At 36.2% G+C, this 25,950-nt stretch overlaps 1 protein-coding gene and 1 long non-coding RNA gene across 7 annotated transcripts in view; one reads left to right on the forward strand and one right to left on the reverse strand.

The window, feature by feature from the left end:
- Nucleotides 1-19,103, reverse strand: part of LOC140323786 (uncharacterized) — a 42,205-nt gene extending 23,102 nt beyond the window's left edge. The window contains exon 1 of one of the 6 annotated variants that reach the window (XR_011919441.1): nucleotides 8,485-8,507. This is a non-coding gene — a long non-coding RNA (uncharacterized lncRNA). Of the gene's footprint in view, nucleotides 1-388; nucleotides 429-8,484; nucleotides 8,508-16,410; nucleotides 16,485-16,517; nucleotides 16,587-19,024 lie in introns of those variants that run through there. The other 5 variants (XR_011919440.1, XR_011919439.1, XR_011919437.1 and 2 more) reach the window with 5 other exon arrangements.
- Nucleotides 13,218-25,950, forward strand: part of IGF1 (insulin like growth factor 1) — a 62,791-nt gene continuing 50,058 nt past the window's right edge. The window contains exons 1-3 of the mRNA XM_072401146.1: nucleotides 13,218-13,235; nucleotides 13,412-13,494; nucleotides 19,262-19,418. Of these exons, the coding sequence (XP_072257247.1) occupies nucleotides 13,432-13,494; nucleotides 19,262-19,418 (220 nt within the window). The 5' untranslated portion in view covers nucleotides 13,218-13,235; nucleotides 13,412-13,431. The remainder of the gene's footprint in view (nucleotides 13,236-13,411; nucleotides 13,495-19,261; nucleotides 19,419-25,950) is intronic.

Genomic DNA, 25,950 nt, shown 5'->3' on the forward strand with positions numbered 1-25,950 from the left:
TTGTTGTTTATTTTTTTCCCTTTTAAAAAATTCAATAAAACACAGCTAAATATATATATATATATATATATATATATATATATATATATATATATATATATAAAGGTTATGCTGTATGGACATTAATTTTCTGGTCAACAGAAATAAAGTGGGATCAGTGGGAATTCAAGTCATATAAAACAGAGGATAGAGTGGTTAGGAACATGGAAGTTCAAGGCCTCGGGGCTATGGTGGACATAGACTTCACTTGCACTGTAGGACTGGTCAAGTTCCCATCAGTCAGTTCTTCAGTTTGAGTGTGTCTAATCCGGCAACCAAAGAGTTTTGAAGGGCCATTTCCCATTGGGTCACAGCCCCCTAGTTTCTGTAAGGTATTGAAGAGCTGTACCAGAGTAAAGCTGGAGTGTATGTATGGTGGGAAGTGGCCCCCTCACCTAGAGAAGAAGATATGCATAGTTACTTGATGTGTGAAAAAAAAAATCTAAATCTGAATTTAATCTGCCTATACTTTGACTTCCCTATGTTCTGCTGCTATTGTGCTGTCATTACATTCCTTATTTTAAGATTAGTGATGTCAATACTGACTCTCTGTGCTGCTGCAAGCCATGGCCTGGTGGTAGTGACCAGCACAGCTCTCCCTAACTTCTTCTAATGCACACTCTGGGATGCTCACAATAAGGATATCAGAATAAGTGATCTCTGCACAGTGAGAAGCCTATACTAGATTTTGTGTAAAATTTAAGTTAAGGCTGGTGCATTTAACCTCCCTGGCACTATTCCCGAATGTGTTCCAGCGGCATCCTCCAGGGATGCCCAGCATCTTCTTCCCGACATCTTCGCGACATCTGAGTCCCCAGTTGGGGAAGCGAGGCCAGGGGAAGTAGATGCAAACTGGGCATCTGCTCGCAAGTCTTAGGCTTGGGAGCGGGACCGTTAGGCAGGTAGGCAGGACCAGGTGGGAAATTTAAAATAATGAGGATTTTTAAATGCACTGGTTTTAAATTTAAAAATTCTCATTAATCATAGCACCAGGGAGGTTATTATAAAATATATGAAAAAGAAAAGCTAAAGTAAAGCACTATATCTGTTTAAATCCATTTCATTGTTTCCCTCATGTTAGCTTTTACGCTTTTCTACCATTATGTGTCTGTAAAGTGTGTTAGGCCAAGCTGTTAATTGATAGGTACTACATGGTCCATACCATTCTAGAAATTCTTTCACAAGTCATAAATTCATAGTATATTCAAAGTCTGTGAGATGCAAAAAGTATGCAAAAAACACATATAACTGGGATTGCAATAATACTGGCAAAGACCACAGTGCCTGGCAGTATTACAGCTGTGCTGTGCATATGGCGAAGCATTCTCTTCCCTCATGAAATGTTCCAGACTAAAAGCTCATAGGGATTTATCAAGTAGCAAATTCTGGCTCCCTAGAGCAAATGTAGTTTTTAAGAAGTAGACATCTTTTATTTAGAGAAAGTTAAAATCTGTAGAACAGTAGATACTAAACAGTTTATACCAATAGCAATATAACATATTCACCAACAAAACTGAAAGCTGTCAATCAATCACATCTCTGAAACAGTGGCAGAATGCAATTAGGCATCCATCCCACAATACTCCGGTATCTAGGGGGGTGGTCGTAACAAACGGCAATATTCCTCAGTAGTGATAAAGTGGATCCAGTGGTACCAGGTCTGTGCGAATTTTTCCGCTTTCTTAGCGTCCATGGATATCATATCCTCCATGTGATATATATCAGCAACCCTTTGCAACCAATGTACTACCGTCGGAGGGGCAATATTCCTCCATAAGGCTGGGATACAGGCCTTAGCTGCATTGAGAAGGTGTCGCAAGAGAGAGTTACTATAGCACCTGCGGGACATGTCCGAAACATGAAGAAGTGCCAGGGCCGAATTGCCCCTTACATCCACTTCTGTAAGCTTTAAGATAATATTAGCTACCATACTTCAATATAATTGTAATTTTGAGCATTCCCAGAAAACATGCAGTAGCGTATCCTGTGTGTCGCCACATCTCCAGCAGGTGCTATCCGACCCCGGGAAAATCTTAGCAAGCTTCACCGGTGTCCTGTACTAGCGACTGGCCAATTTGTAGTTTGTTTCCTGATATATGTTGCAAATGGACGCCTTATGACAGAAATGGAGTAACATATCTCTCTGGGCTTCAGTAAAACAAGTTTCCAATTCAGCTTCCCATTGGGATACAAATAAAGGGAGTTCTGGTGTATATACAGATAACAGGGTTTGATAGGCATGGGAAAGTCCTCTAGAGGAAGAAGCGATCGGGCTATTGTATTGGGCCACGGCAAGGATCTCAGAACATAAGTGAGTTGTATGTGGCGCCAGGGCGACAATGAAGGGAGATCCCTTTCCCTTTGTAGGGTGGGAATATGTTGCCATTGCCCATTGTGCATGAAGTGGGATGTTCTATACACGCCCAAAGCACGCCATTGGCGAAATATTGGGTCGGTCTGGCCTGGGGGGAATTCAGGATCGCCCAGAACGGGAGACATTGGAGATGGGTATATGGTTACATTTTGAGAGGAAAAGTACTTAGTGACCACATCTATCTATATATCTCTCTATCTCTCTATCTATCTATCTATCTATCTATCTATCTATCTATCTAACTAACTATATCTATCTATCTATCTATCTATCCAACTAACTATATCTATCTATCTAACTATATCTATCTATCTATCTATCTATCTATCTATCTATCTATCTATCTATCTATCTATCTATCTATCTATCTATCTATCTATCTATCTATCTATCTATCTATCTATCCAACTAACTATATCTATCTATCTATCTATCTATCTATTTCTCATATGTCTACAGAACAAGTAAGTGTTTAAGTTTATGCATTTCAAGAACTGTTCTAGTAGGTTGACATTGGTGAATGTGTCTGTCACACAGTGGGAAAATAGTTCCTTAATGATATGTTTCTTTCTATGAACTTATTGTTTGGCATGTTATATAATAATAGAAATGGACTGCATTGATACACTGTCTTGCATACCTCATTTCACAGATGTTTTTTTTTTCTAGACTGTTAGTATTCATGATTTATTTTGCAGATTCTTTTGCAGGTATTAAATATAAATGACTTTTACAGGAACCTTCAAAATTGAATTTGCAAAATTTTTTTGTTCAGATGAGTTGATGAAGTATTTAGTAGATAGGAGAAAATAAAGAACTTGTTTATTTTAAAAAGTGTTGTAAAACATATTTTAAAACACATCTGAAACATCTAAATTAAGAGGGAACACAATGGAAGTCTGACAGTCCAGGATCAGTTCCCAAGTGTTTCACAGATACGCAGTACAGAAGGATCCAGCAGAGGCTTGTGCTTTGTTCAGATGCAACTCTGCAAACCTAAGCCTTGATGCCTTTTTTTTTATTTTACTCTGATATGATTGGCAATGGTCTTGAATGTTTTTCACTTGTGAATAAATAACAATTATAGACTTCAAATTGTTTGAACATGGCATTAAAGCCCCTCCTAGATTGATGAATTCTCCTTGGCATTGCATGAACACACCTTGGGACCAGCAAACTGCCAAGACCTCTGTTTCTATGTGTGACTTAGTCTTTGTTAAATATAAAGTCACTGTGTAATATGTCATGTGTTGCTCTTCATCTAAGGTTGTATTTACCCAATTTCATGACCTACAAGAGACAAGATAATATTTTTTTTAATTATGACCTTGAATTGAAAGAGAGAGTATTTTCTTTTTAACGTTACATAATGTACATGTACTTTTTTATGTAATCTCTGATTCTTGTTGTTTAGTCTTCCATCAGGTATGCCTCTAGTATTCTTGTTAGGAGGGTAGTGTGATTGATCTATAATTCTACATGTCAAAAACTGGGTATGGGTTACAAAATGAGTCGCCTGATTTCCCAAAAAAAAATAGATTTTGACTGTTATTGGGGGAGAACTTTCTCCAGACAAGCAAAAAAAAAAATCTAACATGGCATGTCTGGTTTAAAGCCTTGCTCCAGTGCCAGCATTCACCAAGTGCCAATCCCTCAATCCAACACCACACTGTTTACCTATAGTAAGCCACTGCTCAGACTCAGCTGACTGGTTGTGTTGTCCTAGCTCATTATTGTCCCCAGGACTTCAGTGTATAAAGGATGGTGTCTGGAGGGAACTGGCAGGACCAGGAGCCCACCAAGCAGGACCGGGAACACAATGGAAGGCAGACAGTCCGGGATCAGTTCCCAGGTGTTTCACAGCAACACAGTACAGAAGGATCCAGCAAAGACAATGGTCATTCACAGGTGTCAGTCCGCTGGGGTAACAAGCAAGGTTGGTCCACACCTCAGAGCAGGAAGAGAACAATAATGGCTAATAACAATAATGAACAATAATGGCTTTCAGATATACCTCAGTCGTTATATTATTTTATGATATTCATTTCATAATTTTATTGCCACTTTTTTTTTCAGATGCATTTTTATCACTGTTCTTGTTCTTGCTAACCCACATCCACTATATCTCCAATACTAAAAGCCCCATCCTCTCACTTGCTGCAGTTACTAGTATAGTATTCTGACCTTTTAATTAGTTATTGCCTAGCAGAATGGTAATTGAGAAAATGGTATTAGATTTTTGGTTGTTTCTGCTCTAGTGACTGACCAAGGAGTCAGCCCAGAAAGGTTTTTCTTTCCCAGTGTCGCTTAGCAATGTGTCTGCAAAAACTTAAATAAAATAACTCGGACACAGAAGAACCTTTATGGCCTTTGCTGTGCATCTACTCCTGTAAATACAATGGAAGAACAGATCTTGATACAGCTTAATATTTCTTTATCAAAACCATGCTCACTTCCAACGGGGCACAAAATTTACACTTGGCACTAAGCTCTTATTTAGTAAACTATACTGATAAAAGATTTATTTTTTTCCATTGGCAGTTGGTTTTATGGATAAAATTGAACAACATATTGGTTTCAAAATATTAAAATACAATTTTGTCAACTAGAACAGTGAAACTGTTTTTAATTTATTCATGTGCAAATTCTTATATGTGTGATTGGTTGTCTTGAGCAAATACAAGTACATTTGCCTAAGAATGGCTGAAAATGTAAATTACCCCAAAGTCCTTAAATTGGTCTTTGTCCTGAAATGTGTATGCACTATGCCCTTTTCAAGTCAATATTATATTTGTGCTTCTGCCCAGTATTGCATTAAATAATTACCCAATGTATGTCACAAAATGTTCATGTTCTAAATAAACAAATAATTGATGTCACTTAAACAAATACCCAACTAAATTTCTCCAAACATATTTCTTGTCTTCTTGAAATGTGTCAGAAAAAATATTGCATAACCTGATTTTTAAAAAAATCCCCAGGATATGCTTTTATAAGAATACAAAAATAAGAAAGAAAGCCAAATGAAAAGGAAATACTGAAGATCTGCAATGGTTTGCACTGTATGGCCTTTTGGTAATGTAGCCTGTGTTTATAAAGAAGCCGCAAGGAAGTAGTTTTGATGGTATTGTTTGTTCTTTCTTTTATACCTTTAATCCCTCCTCCCCCTACTTTACACTCAATTAATCTTCAAGGACATCTGAAATGTACATCCATTGTTACAATATAATCTGTATAATTATTTGCTAATATGCTTAGATTTGTGTGATGCTTTGTTCAGATGCAACTCTGCAAACCTAAGCCTTGATGCCTGACATAGGATAAGATAAGAATACTTTTAAATAGTTTTTCTGGCCGTCCACTTATAGAAATATTTTATGATCATATACTGTATTATCTGGAAAATTATATGGGATTAGCTTTATTAAAGTGAATTGAAATTGGTATTGGTTTAACCTAAGCTCTTTGCTCTTTGAGAGGTTTAACTACTTGCTGCCAGTCTTCTCATTTGTAGCACCCTGACTCCTACTTCAACACTCTCTTAGGATGCAGTAATGCATATGCATTGATATGTATTGCAGTTGGGCAACCCATTCATTATATATTGGCTGCCAATATAACACAATGGTTAAAAATATGCAGACGTAATTTTTTCCGCACAACACAACACATGATGTATGCATTGCAATTAATGTACTGCAGAACATTGTGCATGACATACTACTTTAATGTGTGTTGCTATTGAATTGAATTGCACTGCAATGCACCATATATAGACAAGGTGCAATGCCATAAATTGTGGGAATTAGCACACTCCCAGCATGTTTGAATGGACTAAAAGTGTTCTGCAAAAAGGAGTACTGCCAAAATTAGATAAATCTTTAGTACCAAAAAGATTCAATCACAAGTATACCACAAACAGGCTGTAACACAATTACAAACTGCTCCTTCAGTTTGTGTAATGTAATTAATATGACTTTAAAGATTCTTTAAAATACTTCCACAAATGAAAAATTCATGTTTGTTATCATTTAATGACCTATCCTCAATTCACTGACCACCTGTTCATATTCACACAAGCACATCACAATATACATTAAACCAAAATGAGTGTACTTAGAAAATATACACACACAAAAGACTAGAACAGTACGTACACCTTTTTTTAACAACAATAATTCTGATTGGTTCTGATTACTCTGGTATAAATAGAGAGTACTGAATTTCTGCACCCAATGATTGCAAATACCTAAATGTGTCATACAGTATTTGCAAAATTTACTTTAAGTATGAGGCTTGCCATTTGTTTAGAAACTTTGTTTTTTTCTTCCTTGTTTGATCATGTTTAGTTCTGCAGTATTGTTCTAAGAACAGAATCCCACTGGGTATTATATAATAATATAATACTGAGTAATATTAAAGACAGAAGCAGACAAAGCTTCATATTCCTCTCCAGCCCAGAGCTGACTGCAAATGCCATTTAGTGATACAAGGATACATGTGTGCATTTCTACACTCCAGTATGGCAGTTTCCATTACTACCGTATTATGTATTTGGTGCAGAAATTTGTTTTGCAGGTGAAGATTCCGTTTTGCTGGATTTCTTGTGACATACAGAAAAGAATTAAAGAAATTTAACAAAATATACATTGTTGGTATTTACATGGGTAAAGATCCAAGACATTTATATAAGAGTAGGGTTGACGATTAGATTTAGTTAAAAGTCAAATTCATCCACAAAGTTGGTCATTTAGTTTTGTGTTACAAGAACCAAATCATTTTAATATTTGATCAAAATTCTGCAGCTGAAAAGAGTTGGTGTTTGACTTTGGGTCTGTGACAAATTCGACTCAAGCATAACTCACGGGGCCTGAAACAAATAAAGCTCAGCCGATGTTCAGTGATCAGTTTTGGCACTGAGCTGTACCTTGACAGGTATTGTATATGGTGCCTAGGGCCGCATGCTAGTTCATTTAGCCATATAGTTCAGTTCCTGTGAATCTGGCTGGCATACTATGACAGTTGTCAAAATCCACCATCCTGACTGACTGACTGAGCTGTGCTATGTATGTCAATGTCAAACCTCAAAGCCCTCTTCCCTTCTACCAAAACCAGATCTCTGCCTGCCCCCAACAATAAAAAGTGCTGCATCCCCTGTGTTGTGAGGTCCAGGACCTTTGCAGGTCCAATGATGTCCAAACAGCATCCTACAACGATCAAACCTTTCCTGGCCGAGATCTTCTATTTTTCTGAGATTTTTTTTTTGTTGTGTGGTGTGTTTTTTTCTAGGGCTGCTTCACCCTTTCTGAGAATGGGGAAAGGGTAGTATGCACCCCTGTACTTATTCCCTATGGTGAACGGGTGGATTTTTGTGTTCTTCTTATTGTAGAGTGCTCCTAGACTCCATACAATCTACCTACCCACAGGCCCCGACAACATAGTGGATGAGACCTTCTCCCACAATAATGACCCTATTTTTGACCCCTTTCTTCTTTGGTAAGCCAGATTCCAGTAGATAATTTACAGATAGGAGAGGGGGGGACAGATGCTTGCTGCCCTATTCCCTATTCATATGGTCCCAAGCCTATTACAAAAGCTGGTTTCAATATAATGGCTGATACCATTCTGTAAAGCATTTCCAAATGACTTTACAAGCATTTTTAGGCATTAGCAAGCAGACATGTTCCTATGCAAGTCTATAATGCCGGTAGGGGGCAAACTGCCAAAGGCTCAGTGATTCTGGCCAGCCGACTATGAAAGAGGTAAGAATGCACTGGCATGATTCGCTGAGCCTTATGCTATGTAGTGTTTTAAATTTGTCTTTGTGTTTAACTACCACTCAACCTGAGCATTAAAAGTGGAAATGTAGTATACTTCTTACTAAAGAGCCTTTACACTAAACAGAGACTGAACTGCATGCTCCAGCCAATTCACAACAGTACAATAATTTACAAATCATGCAATTCAGAGATGTCTGGATTTGAGTTCTTTAGTGAAAGCAAATGTGTCATGCTGCAAATTCTGCCAGTCTACATAAAACCTGCTAGAATAGAAACATGGTCTGCCCCTACTTCTAGTATGGTCTTCACAACTTCTGGTCTTCTCCTAGTCCTTGTTTTCAGCTGTATTCTGTCTTCTGGACAGAAAAAAACACCACTGTTATTCATTTGCTTTGCTTTTCTTGTAGCAGTTTAGATATGGAAATGTAAGAAAGAAATCTGCTCAATACTCTGCCAATGAATATCTGAACATCTGTAAGATTTGTGCCCAGTTGGGGTATACTGTAGATGTGGAAGCATCCAAAGTAAATCAACCCCTGTTCTAAATGACTTCCTAAATAAAAGAAACTTAACATTGTAGTAGTTTTACTAAAAGAGTCCCTATGCTAATGGCAATTCACTGAGTTTAGTAAATGAGGCAAAACTCTACTGACTTCAGTATGTGAATGTGGGAAAAACTCACTTTGCACAGAATTCCCAATCATTTTCAAGGAAATTAAACCGGATTTTCACATGCATAATTAAACTTCTTAAGTCACAGGGATGTAAAAATACATTGTTTGTCTGATGGATAATAACATGTTTTGTACAATCTCTTTTGCAATACTGTGCCGTGGAAGGACAGATTTGGTAATGACAGTCAGTACATAATATCCGATAGTTGACGGATGTTTTTACAGACTAGTGTTTAGGTCAGCATTTAGGTATGTGTTACCAGGTATTGTAATGATATACAAAATAATATGTAAGCTCAATACTTCTCTCTCAAGGTTCAAGCCTGCTAAATGACCCTTAGTACATTGATAGAACCAAGGACTAGATTGCACAGATCAACCAACATTTTTCAGATAGACTATTATCATTATTAACACCATAATGTTTTTGTATGTGGACTTCTGTGATATTGTGTGACTTCTGTGACAGCTAGGTGTTACTTAAAAGAACAATTTTGCTTCCAGTTTTATTTTCCTAGCTATTCAGACATAGTTATCTGGAGATGTAAAATATAGCATTCTCTACCATGAACACCTCCATATTACTGCCTACTAACAAAACCAACAGCCTCCCAACTCTGCCAACCATGTAACAACTTATTCTGATGGTCCTTTGACATGCCGCTGTTTTATTTCTTACAGTTTGCTGGAAAATCAATGCCTTCCATTTCTTTCTACAGTGAAATAGGAAGCTCTAATTTCAGTCTTGACTCCTGACTTTTACTTTCTGCAGTTTTGCATTACATCAGCAGGAAACAGACACAAAAAGCAAGCTATGATTAATCAAATTTATCCCATTTGCTGCTCACATTTTCAATTAGCTTTGAACCGGCTCTACCAGTGTGATTACATATTACATTTCCAGAGTTCAAAGTTATGTTTTAGCCATTTGGAAATGAATTTGAATTTAGTGATCCAAGCTGAATAATGCACTTCAGCTCCTTAGGGATGCAAAAAACATAAGTGGTTTGCCAGTGGCAATACTAAAGTTGAACATGCCAGTAAGTGTTGTTGATTAAGAATTCACTGCTTAGGTCCCTGTAGATTGTGCTGTGAGAAATCTTTACAGCTTTAAGCCTGTCTGAGGTGTGCAGTGACTCGACAGACAGCAGGGGCACCAGACTATGGATACTGGCCAACATTTTTGAAATAGACAGATGTCCAGACTTCACTAGATTTTGCTTGGTCATTTTTTTATTTTACTTTTTAACATATAACCTAAAATAGATTTACAAATGCAATTCGTTTGTACTACAAAAAATAAACTACTGCTACTGTAAATAAAAGTTCAGAAAATATACAATTAGAAAATAAAATGTTTGTAAATGCACACTGTGAAATAATAAAAAAAAGAATCAGCTTCAGCAATCACATCTTTTTCTAGATATCTGTGTTTTTTGCCATAAAATAAAACGTTATAAGGCTAGCACCCAAGAATCTATAGCATATTTTGTAGTTACAGTTTATTTTATATATTTTAGTTATGCACTAATGAATGTTTTTTATAAATTACTTTTTAAATAACACACGTTTAAATAGCCCATAAGGCCAGTTACAATGTATAAGATAGCATGAATCTTGAAATAGTATTCAAACAGTATTGAAAAGGAGTGCATAAAATATGGAATAAAGTATTTAAAATGAATACACAAAATGCAGAGTTGGTAAGGTCTATGTCATCCTAAAATGACACATTAAAGCTGATACATTTCTTCTGGGCTGTATGTCCTTACCATTTTCTTTAATAACTGTTAGTTAAGTGGTAAAGAGACAACACATATTTCAGGAAAAGAAAAGTTCCTACTCCCTTGGCACATTTAGTGTTTTTCCTAAGTGCATTGTGACACCAGCTCAACCAGAAAACCTCAACTTGGGATTCTATATTTAATATAATTAAATTTGCATGGTGTTAGTTTAAAATAAATCCGTCTCAGTGTTTTCTTTTTATGCATTGCACTGAACAGTAGGAATCTCCTGGAATCCAAAAGCTATGTTACAGTAAAAATACATGTGGTATTGTCTTTGACACAGCCCGTGCATTAGCTTCCCTTATCCTTAGGGAACAATGGTTTATGGGCAATCATATGCTCACAAACCAATCCATGCCTTTTTGCTATTGAAATTTCATAAAGATGTTCTGGTTGGCTGCTTTTCATTTTTAGATAGCCACTTTACTTTTGCAAACTATCTGAACTTTTGTTCATATCTAAATTTTACTTTTTGCCCCTTAATTGTGTTACCTTTGAAAATGACCTTGAGTTTACAATTTGGCTACTGTTGTGGATTTGTATGCAAAGGGAAATGGTGTATAAATATGGAAAAAAGTAATCAAAGTAATAAAAATGGCAAATTTGCTAAATGTACAGTTCTTAAGGGCTATGACTTTTTTCAATGATACTACTATACAATTACTATACAGATATAGTAACCACACCAATGATATTTTATATTTAGGAACAATGCTAGGCAATGGATGCAAGCAGTGCTAACATCCAAAAGTATCTTCTCCAACACAGTTAACCTATGGACCGTACCCAGATCATCTAGCAGGCTGAGGAGGAGGGGAAGTATTTATATAGCGCCAACATATTACGTAGCGTTTTGCAAAGTCCATAGTCATGTCACTAGCTGTCCCACAAATGTGCTCACAATCTAATGTCCCTATCTCAGTCATATGTCCTTAATACAGTCTAAGGTCAATTTTAGGGTATTACTGTATTGGAGGGGCAGCAAGAAGTATGTTCTGAGATGTAGCGCAGGCATTTCTCATTATCAGCAGACAACAGGGTATTGTGTAGACTGGTGCACCAGAGATATGCCATGTGGAAAATAGAAGAACAGATCCAGTATTTTGTGCTTCCAATGTGCACCTTGAGCTTTATTTTCAATGTCTCAATTAGAGTGTAACTTTAACCTAAAGGCTTGGCTAATGCTTAGATTTAGGTACAATGTTTTTTTTTTTTTTTTTACAGAAGCCTAAATACCCTGTTTCTCTACATTCATACCTTTGGTTACTGTTTAGGTGACATAGCACTACCCTTTGCAGATTTAATTTTGTACCGGGGGGATTGGTGCTTCAAGGTGCACTCCAAGATGGGCTGGGGCCATGCGTTTACAACAAGTAGGTTCAATCATGCTGGACACTAGTCAATAGATAAATGGCATTGGACCTCAGATAAATAAGCTTGGGGGCTGCAGCTCTTGAGAAAAGGTGACTATTGCAGGAAGGGCAGTTTTTCCTTAAAGGCTTGGCTAATTTCTTTTTGAACTTTTATGGATCTTCTGGGTATTTGTCAGCCTTGCATGTTTTAGGCTGTGGTGGTATGGAAGGATTCTTCATCTCTTTTTATGGAAAAGAATATATCAAAGATCAGGAGATTTTCCAATCTCACCAGCTGGTTGAACCTATACCCTGGACCACTTAAGCCTTGTGAATATGGTGACGTGTATGAGCAGTCTTAAGCTGCATTTTAGTGCTTCCTGCATACATAGGGTTAATCACCTAAACAGTAACCAAAGGTTATCCTTGCTGTTAACTAGGAACCCATATGACAATGTAAAAATAAGTCACACGACAGCTATAAAATATTATAATGTAAAGGTTACATATTAAAATGCAGCTAAGCACTGTCTATGCAGAAAAAAAAACAGCTGACTTGTTGGTTTCATACCACTAACTCAGTTAGGGGATTTGAATGACATCATAGCCTATGAGCGCATACTGCAGACCAGCTGCAATTATTTAAATGATGCTGTTATTGTTGTTTTATATACAATTTAGGTTTCACTGTTTGTCAGATGTTACAGTTTCTTGGAAAATTCATATGCTTCCCATGGCAAATAATGTGATTTCACATGGCAACCTATTATAGTTCTGATTCAAAAAAAGAGGGGGGTGAAACATCTGTCATTTCTATAAAATGGCTACCAGATAGTGTTGCAGATTGCAATGAAAGTCCATTTTAAGACATCATATTTTCCTCCTGAACTTTTATCACTGTGTACGTCAAACAGATTGTATTGATTGCTTGCAGAATTCTACCTACATCATGCAAGCTTCATAAGAAAAAGATGTGAGAGAGGAGGAAGGAGACAATCCAACAGACTCCCTTCCATGCCTTTTATTTTTGCAATTTTTTTTTTTTTTACTATGTCACTAAAGTGCAAGTAAAAATAAATATACTTTGTGATCCGGTCCTGAAATGCTAAGGTATGATAAAAAAAAGTCCTCGCTCAAAGCTCAAAAACTTGCCAGAAGAGGGAGAGAGTGAAAACAACTGTTCTCCCAGCTGTTTCCTGTCTACAGTGTCTGTGTAAATGTAGATAAATGTGAGGATTTTCTTTAAATCCTTCTTCTGTTTGCTAAATCTGACTGTCACTGCTAAAATCAGAGCAGATCCTACGCAATGGAGTAAAGTCCTCAATTTCAAATGTGACATAGCTCTGAATATCTCTGTGGATTTCCTTTTTTTTCTTGTTATCTCAGCTAACAATCTCATTTGCAGATCCTGTACTTAAAGAAGCCATGGAAAAAAACAACTGTCTCTCAACACAATTATTTAAGTGCTACTTTTGTGATATCTTAAAGGTAACTCATTTCTTATTTCCTTTTTTTTCTAAAAATTTTATTTTTATTTTTCTGCATTGAAACATTGACTTGTGTCTTTTTTATTTCTATGAATGCTTGAAGTAGACTTTTTTTTTGCCCAGCTGTCAATTGAAAAATGCTGAATGTGCATTTTTGTATGTGCTCTGTAACTGTTCATGTACAAAGCAGCTGCATATAAAGGCTAACTTTTATTGTTCAGTTTAGTGTACTTTAATATTGATGCTATTTAATAAACTCCTATTGTTATATGCAGCTTTTGATCATTTGCACATTCATATATTTGGATTGCACTAAATAATGTTTAATGCTTACTATACATGACTATTACATTGCAATGCATTGCACCTGTTCTGCTGCACATACTGCTACAGAGAATGCATGAAGAATTTTAGTTTTTTTTTTTTTTTTTTATACTTTATTGTTGCAGTGGCAGATATTTAAATTGAAAGTATATATATATATATATATATTTATTTATATAAATTATATTTATATATTTATATATATTTAACTTACAGCTATTCCTGCAAACAAAGCATAGGTATTTACTTAATGTAAATGCAAGGTGTCAGTTTGGGATGATGAAAGAGTTAACAGTCATTTAATTTTTTCCCAGTTCCCTGAAAGTTTCAAAAATGCTTGCAGATGTAAAACGGTACATCAGTTTGTGATACTTTACTCTGTCTGTGATTTGATTGTACAATTGCCATTGTGAAGCTCTTTGATGCATGAAGGGTTAATGGGATGTATTATGTTATGTAGGTCCAATACATTTATTTTTGCAACATTTTATCTGTTGTGTTTGAAAACATTTTAAGCTTATTTGGTCAGACTGGTTTTAGTGACCTTTCTTTCAGTTGCTGGCAAAGCTTCAAGTTTCCTTTCTCAGCATAAAAAAAAGTTTCTGAAAGCTGGAGTTTTCATTTTTTTTTTCTATAGTTTGGAATGAGCTCATGCCATTAGATCAGCCACTACAAGTATTCACTGTAGGCCTTCTCCATAAAACAGATGATTGCTGCCCATTTGTAATTTATTTATTTAAGGCTGAAAGAGTGACAAACACGTTGTAATGATCATTAAGAGGTAATCTCTTTCTTGGCTGCTAGGTTTTATATTGTTCTGTTTATTCGTGGGAATAAGGTACTAACTTATTTTTGGTTAGCTGTAGACTTTAGAATATAAATGAGCATGCCAAACCTCTGCTTTCATATTTATGCACTACATAACTAAAGAGAAATAACTAACAACGAGTAACTTGTAAATTTAATTTTTTTAAATATATACTACATTTAGTCTGCGACTACATGTTCTGAAAAGTTATAGAGAATTTATTAATCTATAAAATTATCTCCTAGGGAGTTAGCAAAAAAGCTGATTTTGCACAGCTTTCTGAACCAATTTTTTTTTCGCATGATTTGCATTTGCTGTATAACAGATTATCTTTAAAAGGCTGGATCTCTTGTACAATGTATGTGTTCGGGCTAAAGGTACAGAGTACATTGCATAAACTAGTGCAGAAGTGGTTGTAGTACACAGTGTCAGGTATAGTCTATAACATAAGGATTTCCATGGGCACTCCATATATACAATGTGCACTCAATACTATGCATTCCAAGTTAATATATACTGTCTACAACATTTCATTTTATTACTCAGCTTATTCTCGTAATAGGGGGTATTTGGCATTTGGTTTCTCCCCTGTGCTTTTTCTGGCCACATATGACATTCTCTTTGCTTGCTTACAAGCAGTCAGACCTTTTCTGTAACCAGCAATTCAATACACTGTTCAGTGCATGTTGTTTTAGGCTCTGCGTCCTAAACATTTTTAGAACTGTCTCAAGAGAACAATAGAAAATCAGTTTAGATGTAAAATTGTCAAGATTTGTTTCTTCTAAGCCTAAGTAGCCCCAATTGAAGAAAGCAAATTCCTATAACAATAATTTTAATAAGTGAATAATAGAGTATATAGAAGCAAGTTTACAGAATATATATGTTTTATGGGCCAGATGTGCTTGCACACCACATTTTGTCTTTTCTTTTCATCTCTTAAGCTGGTAGGGTCAGTCAGATGTAACACAAACATAGGAATAACAATATATGCTAGACTCCATGCGATATTTGGAAAACTTTAGGGGTATTTTACTTAACGAAAAGGAATTCTTATGTGTGTGTGTACGAGGGGGTGCTGAGAAGTTCCTGGCTTTGCCCCGTTCCAGATGAAATAGAAAAATGAGTGTGGGGGCATATGACAGCCTAATATTGTAGTATGTACCTGTGCAAATATCAGGTCTTTGCGATTCTTTAAACTGTTTTTTCTTTTAGTGAGAAGCTGTGATGGCAGAGGCACAAGCAAGTTTCACGTCATTGGAGGTATGAGACGTCATGAAGTTTTTGTTTTTCCAGGGAAAGGAAGGACAATTCTCCCCCAGTGTTAATGACATCTCAGTGTGAATGTCCTTTGCTGACGTTCCCTGGAGAAATAAAAACTTCATGACGGCCTGTAACTCCAAGGACGTGTAACTTGCTTGTGCCTCTTCCATCACAGCTTCTCACTAAAAGAAAAAACAGTTTTAGGAATCACAAAGACCTGATATTTGCACAGTTACATACTTAGATATTAGGCTGTGATATGCCCCCACACTCATTTTTCTATTTCATCTGTAAGGGGGCAAAGCCAGGAACTTCTCAGAACCCCCTCGTGTTAATATATAAAAAAATATATAAATGTATATGTCAGGACTTGTACAGGAAGTTGGGTGGGAACAATTATAGGACCTAATTCTATTCACATGAAACTAAAAGGTCAAGTACACCTACTCAATAGGTTTCTGAATTTGTAAAGATCAGTTCCAAAGGTAAATCAAACAATTTACACTAATCAACATAATTGCTTACCTGATTATTTTCTCTACTGAAGTTATGTGATACCTACCAGTGTTGTCCCTCCTCCAGCTTGTAAATGAAATACAATATACTGAGGACCTAGTGTTCTGTATACATACCATCATGCTCCTTGTCAGCACAGTAAACCCACTCACTCTTTGTGCTGTTTCTTCCTGCACTTGTCTATGTTCTGCTGTACAGGGATTTCCAGAGGCGGATACCAAGTCAAATTAAATACTTACGGTACTTTAGAAAAACACATTTAAAGCTCTATTTATAAACAAGGGAGTCAGGTATTCCCTTGTGGGAATCTTCCAGGTAATTGTGTTTCAATGGTAGTAATTGATTCCCACCAGGGAATCTATGGGGGCATTTCAGATTCCCTGTTTTATGAATAGATCCATTAATGAAATTTTCATGATGTTTATAGAGTACCATTAATATATATCTTTTTAATGTATATCTATTACAATATATCTTTTAATAGGTTTGGAATTATCAAATTTAGGGAAATCTACTACTCAGTTATCTGGTTGGTATAAAAACTTTGACCTTATATTAAAATAATGGGTCAATGATTTTACACATTTCATAGTTGTGTATTCATGCCGGTCTCTATGCAACTAAAGACAGGGAAACTGAAAGGGTGAAAATTCTAAATTAGAAAAACATTAACTATCAAGCATGCAACTAAAACCAGATACTTTCTAAATTTGAAACTTTCTGACACAGTAAACCAGCCCTTAGCATAATGCAAATAAAACATTCTATCATTTACTAGAAGTTAGTTGAACTCATGCAAACACACTGCACAATATATTCCAAAGAGTCTTATGTTGCTTATGTCCATTGCTACAAAAAGCCATAAAGAATGAAAACAGGCCATTAAAAAGTTAAACCAATAATAAATTGTAAAAAGGTAATCAAAATTGGAAAATTTTAAAAATAGTTGATGGATTCTGAAAGACACTAAGACAACCCCCCCCCCCAAATTATTATGCTCCTCATAAGATAACTCAGGGTTGGTCACTAGAGACAAAGAAAAGACAAAATCTATTTAATACGTTCTTAAGCTCTGTGTATACAAAGTAAATGGTGGAGCCTCCAATAAATGACAATAGCTGAGAACCGACATGGAGCAGAAACAGACAAAAAAGGTAAAAAAAGGACCTGGGCCAGATGGCATACAGCAATAAAGTTCTCATATGCATGGTCAGCATAGTCTCTATGTTCAAAAAAAGGGAAAAAGTCTATTGGGTAACTACAGACTGGTATCTTTCTGTTCTATAAAAAGATAATTGGTAGTGTTAAAATGGACCACACAGAAGAACATTTACTAGAAAACAGTATTATAAGCAATAGTCCCCATGGTTCACAGCTGCAAAACAAGTCTAAAGACAAATAAATGGCTGTGGGTATAATATAATGTAAGTTAATGTCTGTGGGTTTAGAAGATTCAGTTTGCAAATGGATAAAAATATGGTTTAAAGACCAAATTTAGAGCATTGTCAATAATGACTAATACTTTGAATGGTGTAATAAAATGTAATAATGGTAAATAAAAATATGCATGCATCACACATTTACAATGAAGAAGGTGAATCAAAGGGGAAGGTCTGGGGTTCTGTTAAATCACAGACTTACATACCAGGTATAGACTGCAGAGACTGAGACATAACCCTGCTCCTGTACAATTATTAGTAAGACCTTGTATGGAATCTGCCGTCTAATTTTGGGCACCAGTTTATAAAAAGGATGTTGGGGAACTGGAGAGTCTGTAGACAAAGGCAACTAAAAAAGGCATGGGGACTCCAGCTAAACTAAATATACTCTTTCTTGAGAAGGGATAATTAAGGGAATATAATCAACTTGTATAAATGGCTCAAAAAGTGATCCTGTTGCAAAGTTATTTACAGGTAATTGGAAAGGACAAGTTACCATTCTTTGCCTCTAAGGGCAAAAAAGGTTTGACCTTTTTGTTTAAAAAGGCTTCTTTAAAGTAAGAACTGTGAAAATGGGGAATGCACTCCTATGGGAGCTTGTCCTAGCCACCTTGTCCTAGCCAGCCAGTGGATTTTTTAAGAAAAGGCTGGATGCATTCCTAAATGAACATATTATACTATTAACATTTTTAAATAATAACACCACAGTTCGTTAATCCAGGTAATCTTGGATACCCAATTACAAAATCTGATTGATTTAGGGAAACAGAAATGAATATTGTTTCCCCTTAAAGCAAAATAGAATATGATATATATAGATCCTTCCACTGGATCAGCTGTGGGTATAGGGTGTTTTATATACTGGTTTTCTACAAAATTTACTTGTGGGAGTATTCCAACAGATTAAGCTGTGGAGAATGTTTATCCAACAAAATTGTATTTGACATTATGCTCTATATTGCATGCAATGTAAAGGCCACCATAACCAGAATGATACTCGACATGCTATAGCAAGTCATGCATCCACTGGTTTGGTGAGTGAATAGATGAAATAGTAATAATGGTTTACTCAATATAGTGCATGTACATGCCAGATGAGAATTTATTTCAGAGCCTATATTCATAGGACCTCAGAAAAGTACCAGAATATTGGATAAAGTCAGGTGCCTAATACTTCGACCTACCCAACCATTGTGGGATCATACGTTATGAACGACAAAAATCCTTGTCTGTCAGACAGCATCAGTGATTTCAAAATATCGTAGGAGCCCAAGGAGAAACCACTCAAATGTTAGAAGGGCAGATCAGTCAAACATTAATTATATTAAACAGCGTCTTTGTGCCAAGATCCATGCGCATGTCCTGTATTTCAGCTTACAGTCTATGAGAGATTAATATTCACTATATGGTTTTTTTGACAGGTTAAGAGGCACACAATGACTTACATGCATCTCTTTTACTTGGGCTTATGTCTACTCACTCTAACTCATTCGGCAGCCGCTGGCCAAGAAACCCTATGTGGTGCTGAGTTAGTGGATGCTCTGCAGTTTGTATGTGGAGACAGAGGCTTCTTTTTCAGTAAGTCTAAATGATTTATTTATTTTATTCCTAATTGTATCTGAAACCCTGTAAGGCATTTATTGGTAATTCTAGAATCCATAGGAAGCTCATTGAAGCTTATAAAAGAGTAAGAATTGTGGTGTTTTAACTTATTAGCAAGCCTAAATAATGAGCAACTATTAACAAAGCAACATAATGAATTACGGTAACTAAAGATGTAATTACCGGAAAGTATGAAGTGGTACCATGTCTGTACATTTTACTGTATATATGTTTTTCCTGAAAGTTCTGTTAACAAATAGAATCAAATTACGTGAACTTTTTTTCCTACATCAATAAGCTAAATTATGATAATTAAACAATCTTTTAGTAAATCAATCCCAGGGAAGTGCACATTTGAACTGATTATATTATTAGAAAAATATTGCTAGTAGTATTTGAATCAAAGTAAAGGCAGTGGTGGAGGGAGTGATGGCTATGGTATTGGTAATATTACTTTAGTTCTTCGAAATGTGTGTTATGGTGGCATGCTAAATTTTAAACTGCAATACTGCTTTTTGTGCATGTTATAGAGTAAATGAAATGAACAAGGAAACTGCACTAAACATTGAATCCTTCAAGAGAAGGATATGCAAATCTTATACTAGATATTCAAATTCAAATTTACCATTCAATGTATTTTTCTAGTCGGGTTCCTGCTATGAATCATAGTTTCAGTTGACCATCATTGTTCTCCAAATAGTGGTATTGGCATTTCAACCACATTTCCCCTGGTACCATATTATTCTGTATGTCCAGTTTGGAATCACACACATATATCTAGGCACCAGCACATAAAAGCAGCTTAATAATTTCAGATAATTATACCATACAAAACATAGTTCGGTCTGTGTCTTTCATTCCAAATAATATTGGCCAGTATCTCCTAGACAACTGCTTGCAGGGATAAATCTGCTGTTCCCAACAGGCACATGCCAGTAGTGCTTCTTCTCCTTCACTTTCCTTCATAGAATTGTAAGGATTTGAACCTTGCTTGTTTTAACAATGTAAAAAAATGTCATTGTCCTCAATTTGTTGAGTAGTAATATTATTGCCTTGGGGATTTGCTTGCCATGTTGATATTGTTTAACAAAATAATGGCAATATGTAAAGTATTACCAATTTACTTACTGTCTTTCTATATCAAGATTTTAAACAGTGGACGGGGTATGGCCACTTTTGCACAATATGTTTTGTGTATAATGTGAAGTATAATGTCCAGTAGTGTAGCTTTGTGTTATCTGCTATCATTCCTGTCTCGTTCCTGTTTCCCCCATCTTCCGTGACAGCTTCACATCAGTGAGGCTCATGAAACAACACAATATAATAATATATAAGTGATTTACCTATACCCTTTGTCCTCAAGTTTTATCTCAGTGGTTTGTGTACACAGCTCAGTGTACATATTCAGTGATTTATAGGAGCTTCAGGTTTTCTGGCTATCAGTAATCTGACAGATCTGACAGATATATACTCAACGAAAGAAACTTAGGTGACTATAGGATTTTAACACAGCTCATAACTCAAGCAATAACTTTGAATTTACAGAATATACAAACACTGGAAAGCAGGCAATAGTTCGCAGAATTGTAAAAGTACACAAGTTTAATGAATGTAGGTACCTGATGGGAAAGTATTAGACAGACTACCTGTCAAGTGTTTGCAGTCCATTCACCAATAGGAGATTCACCTCTCTATTTGTACTGGAGACCACTGTTATCAACAAAGTGAGGGGAAATCTAAAATTTTGGAATTGTCCAGAGAAGTATATTGAAATATTTCAAAGGGGACATCTTATCCAGAGACAATTGTCTAAGAGAAGAATTCCCCTCACGTTGGAAACAGAAAGTAATGGAAAAAATAACCTAGCAGGTTTTAACTCTTTAAGTTACTCAAATTTTTTATTTGCTCTACTACCAACAATCAATAGGAAACTCCTAAGTGATCCCAATTTGTGGTATACATCAGCCCAGTAATCTTTACATTCAGTTTTGTGTAGGGTCAGAAGATGTATATATGTATTTATACCCGATCCCCAGAACAGAGGGTTGTCCCTGAAAAAAGCACCTTTATATGGGTCATAGGTCCCCCAAAATGGATTTCTTGCTATTTACTGAAATAAGAAACTACTTTTAAATAGTGACAGAATTGTTTTGTGTCTGTCGCAATGACAGAGTCTTCATGATTTTACCATTACATTTATTACACAATTCTGCAACTCATATACATATAAATAGGTGTATTATAAATAGGTGTATTATAAATGTGATGATGTGTTTATTTCTCACTGTTTTAGTTACAATGGCAAACTGTACTATGTACTAGTTGTACCATTGTTTTGATACACTCTTATTTTTGTCGCACTGTACCAGCTACAACTGTTGTGGCTCTAAATCTTGCTGCTTCTAAGAAAATCCCAGCATATTAGATTTTTTTTTGCTGAGTGGAAACTACCCACAGTCTTGTTCTCACCATTCTCTCAACTGCAAAATGTGAATTTGATGTTTTCTTAGGAATATACTTAAGAGCCTGGAAATTGCTCATTAGCTAAAAATTGTAACCTCTGACCAGATTTTTCCATTGCATTTGTGCACAATGCAGGTGACTCTGTGTAGAGTTTACTGGATTGCTGGACTTCTGCATTTCCTATGGCTTTACTAATTTACTTTAAATATTTGACAAACTTGTTTATGTATGAACATGAAGATACTATTTGAGTTCCATATACAGTATCTATAGCGTATGCTACAATATATAAAACATGCATACACTACATGTCAGCATACTGTTCAAGCAAGACAGACATACAGTTCTATTTTTAGAGTCTGCAAATAAAGCTGAGCAATGGGAGTTAATCCATGGTGTGCCTTGACATATTTGTCCCATTGTGTGCACATCTTCTTCCTTAGCTCATTTTGCACATAACAACTCTGGTTCACATGCTCCTGCAAAAGTTATTATTGTGCCATTTCAAGCTGCCAGTGATAAAGTTATATACAGTTAGCCTGATTTATTAAAGCTCTCCAAGGCTGGAGAAATCTCCTTACTTTTTTGTTGACAGTGGTCTCCAGTACAAAAAGAAAGTCCATATTACTCAGGTAACCCAGATTACTCTAGTGAGTCATATCTTTTTAGATTAGGAATTGGGGTATATTGCTAAAAGGGGTGATAAAGGCAGTAAAACATAACCAGTAAAGCTTTGAGTTGCCATCAATAAGGTTATCCCAAGAAGGTTCCTCTGAACAAGTTTCCATCCCTACCTAACAAGGAGTTCTCACCCAGACAGGAAACTACCAGTTTGTGCTGGTAGTAGTGGCCAAAGACAAAATGTCTGAGGATTTCCCAGGCAGTGCTATACTATACAGAGCTAATGAAATCCTAAATTCACATTGATCACAGGATGGCTGTATTGTGATTTTGTGTATGTGGTTATGTTGCTTGTCTGGTTTGCATAGTTTGCACTGTTCATAGCTGCCAGACAACTGATGGTGGAGTTCGAACTCCATTTTATGTTATGCTATTCTTGTGGATTTGAAACTTTGCCCTGGATACCTTATATAAACGTGTAACAGTTGCATGTATGCTAAAATATAAAGTATATTGTTTTTGTGTTGCTTATAAAGAAATCTTGATTCTTCTTGTAAATATATGTTTGGCCATGCATTTCCTGCTTCTCTGTTGGTCCATTCCTTCCACATCAACAAAATTAATAAGGAAGCACAGGAGCTGGGGGAGGAAGAACAAAATCATATTTTAATGGGGGTCAGAATTTGAATATAATCTGTTTTGGCATTCATTTGTACTCATTTGATACTCACATATCCAACATACCTCTAGTACCTTTTTTCTGACTACCTACAGAGGCACAAAGACTGTAATATTGTAATCACTGCAGCATCCTCCTTTTTATAATACTTCTAGAGATGTGGCTGACTGACTTCCCATCTGATGTGTGTCTTCATAGCTCCGAGCCCAATGCGACTTGGCAAACGCTGCTTAGGACCCCCAATATATTTCAGATGAGCGACATTTTTATAGAGTCTAAAATATCTTGAAATATATTACAATAAATATCAAAGCTTTTTTTTGAGCTTTTGCGTATTTGCAATAAACTTCAAAGCAGATAACAAAGTAAACATGATCTAGGAGCCATTAGGACCAATGACTCCCTCCCTACTGATGCCTACTTTGCCAACCGCTTGCTTGGAAAAGTAAACATAGGCTGAAAAGTCAACATTCCCAATAGCTGGTGATTGTCAGGGGTAGTTTATAACATTGCAGTGTACTTTAACTACTGGCTCCCAGTCAAGCAGTTGGCAAGGTAAACATGGTTAGACTTGAATGTGTTAAACTCCAATAGCTTTTGGCAAAGAACAACCGGTGAATTGCAAATGCATTGAACTGGAGCAGATTCACTCATCATTACCCACAATGTATAACCTCCTTTCTGTACCAATGTTACTCCTTCTTAATTGTCCTGAAATATGGAATCTAATGTACTGGTTCATTGTAACTTTTAATGCATGGAAAAAAGACACAGGAGACATGTTTGGTGCATTTAAACTGTATAGCCCAGCAGTCGCCAACTGGTGGTCCATGGAAAATTTTGGTGGTCTGGGGCTCTGGCCGGTGCGTCCCCAAATGGGGTCAGGAGAAGGACCCTGCTGAGAGGGCGCACAGGCCAGAGCTGTGGACCATGTCCCCCGTACAGATCGCAGGCTCAGAGCTGTGGGGGGGTTGTGTCCCTGGACTGGCTCAGACCTGCAATGGGAGAGTAGGCAGGTTCTGGCATCATGATGTCACTACGGGGGAAGTTTCTTCCCCTTTGAGTGACACTTGGCTTCCCGCGTACCGGTCCGGAGCCGATAAATTTAGTGGTTCGTGGGTAAGAAAAGGGTGGCGACCACTGGCATAGCCAACATCTCACAGAATTGTCTTTGCTCCAACTACAAATCTACTTAACAAAGATAAAACATCTATGTTGTATACACCCTCTTATGGTGTCTCTTGGTTACATCTCCCTTAAAAAAAAACATTTTATGTCTTGCGTACAGCACATAATTGGTGTCTAAAAAAATCTATTTTGTTTTGTATATGAGATCCACAGCAGGTAATGGGTTTGGGCATATTTGTTAAACTTCCCTCAAAAATTCCCTGGTGAGAATCAATTACTGCCATTGAAACACATGGACCTGGAAGATTCTCATGAAGAAATGTTTTAGGGAATGTCGAGTTCACTGTTTTATAAATAGAGCCATAAAAGTGCTTTAAAGCTGAGCTCCAGCAAAAAAACTTTCTTTTAAGTACTTTCATTTAAAGCTTTTAGGAATATTTGATCACTTTGTGTGCACAAACTGCCTTTGTAAATTTCTTTGACCTCTGTGTGATTATGCCATTTCCACACAGTGCACCTGTGAACATTTTGGATCTTTGGAACTCAGGTTCACTGAAAACTTGATTAGTTCTATCAACTAATCTTTTTAATTGCATTTACATCAAATTAGGCAGATTGCTTACCAGCTGCAGTTACCATTTGAACTAATGAATCCCGTGAATTAACATTAGATACTGCGTCAATATCTTACATTATCTTTGTGGTGACAAATCTTAGCATAATGATTGTTTTTCTGACACATCTGACATTTTCAGGGACATTTCCATAGGTGTTCAACCCCGTTCAGACTAGCCAGGCTTTTTCAGGCATTTGAAAGCAAAGTTGGAAATGGTTTGTTTTTTCTTTTTAACTTCTAACATCAGTTGGAGCATACCGGTAGCAAACACTAATGCAAGCAAATGCTCCAAAAAATGGTGAATGAACAAACCCATTCGTTCCAATATTAATCTTTAGGGGGTGGATAAATGTGGTTAATCACAAACACCTTTAAACACACTTTTACATTTTAAAACATTTGTGGGGCATTTGTGCGCATTTTATGAATGTTTATGGTCCTTTTATCATTCTACATCTTCTCATTCAAATACAGTGGTTTAAAACACATTTTCAAAGCTTAAACACTCATAGAGCTGTACAAGCATTTAAAAGCATGTAAAGTAAAATCAATGTATACTTAACACAATGCAGATTAGCATAGCTTGTTACTTTTAAATGTGATAACAAAAACAAAATTGCAGCCACTGATGAAGTTAAGCCATTTATAGTGACCACTGCTATGGAAAGCCGATCTGTGTAGAACAACTCACCTTTCTGGATATGTTCTAGAAGCTACTCATTTTAGCTGTAGCTATAAATTAATCACCCAGCATGGGTATTGGCTGTACTAGCTTCCTTATCCTCAGGGAACTAAAGCAGCCAATTTAGGTTAAATCAATTGCACTGTACTAAAATCATAAAGTAAAAATGAGAATATTGTCAAGTAGACGCAATGGCACACAAGTAATATATATATATATTTTTGTGCTTTAGATATAATTAGGCAACATGTTTCCGTAAGATTTGGATTTGGGCCTTAGGATATAAGAAAGAAGAATGTCTTGGTTTTTAAAGTGTTTC

This window comes from Pyxicephalus adspersus, chromosome 2, assembly GCF_032062135.1.
Source record: "Pyxicephalus adspersus chromosome 2, UCB_Pads_2.0, whole genome shotgun sequence".
In the NCBI taxonomy this organism is placed as follows: Eukaryota; Metazoa; Chordata; class Amphibia; order Anura; family Pyxicephalidae; genus Pyxicephalus; species Pyxicephalus adspersus.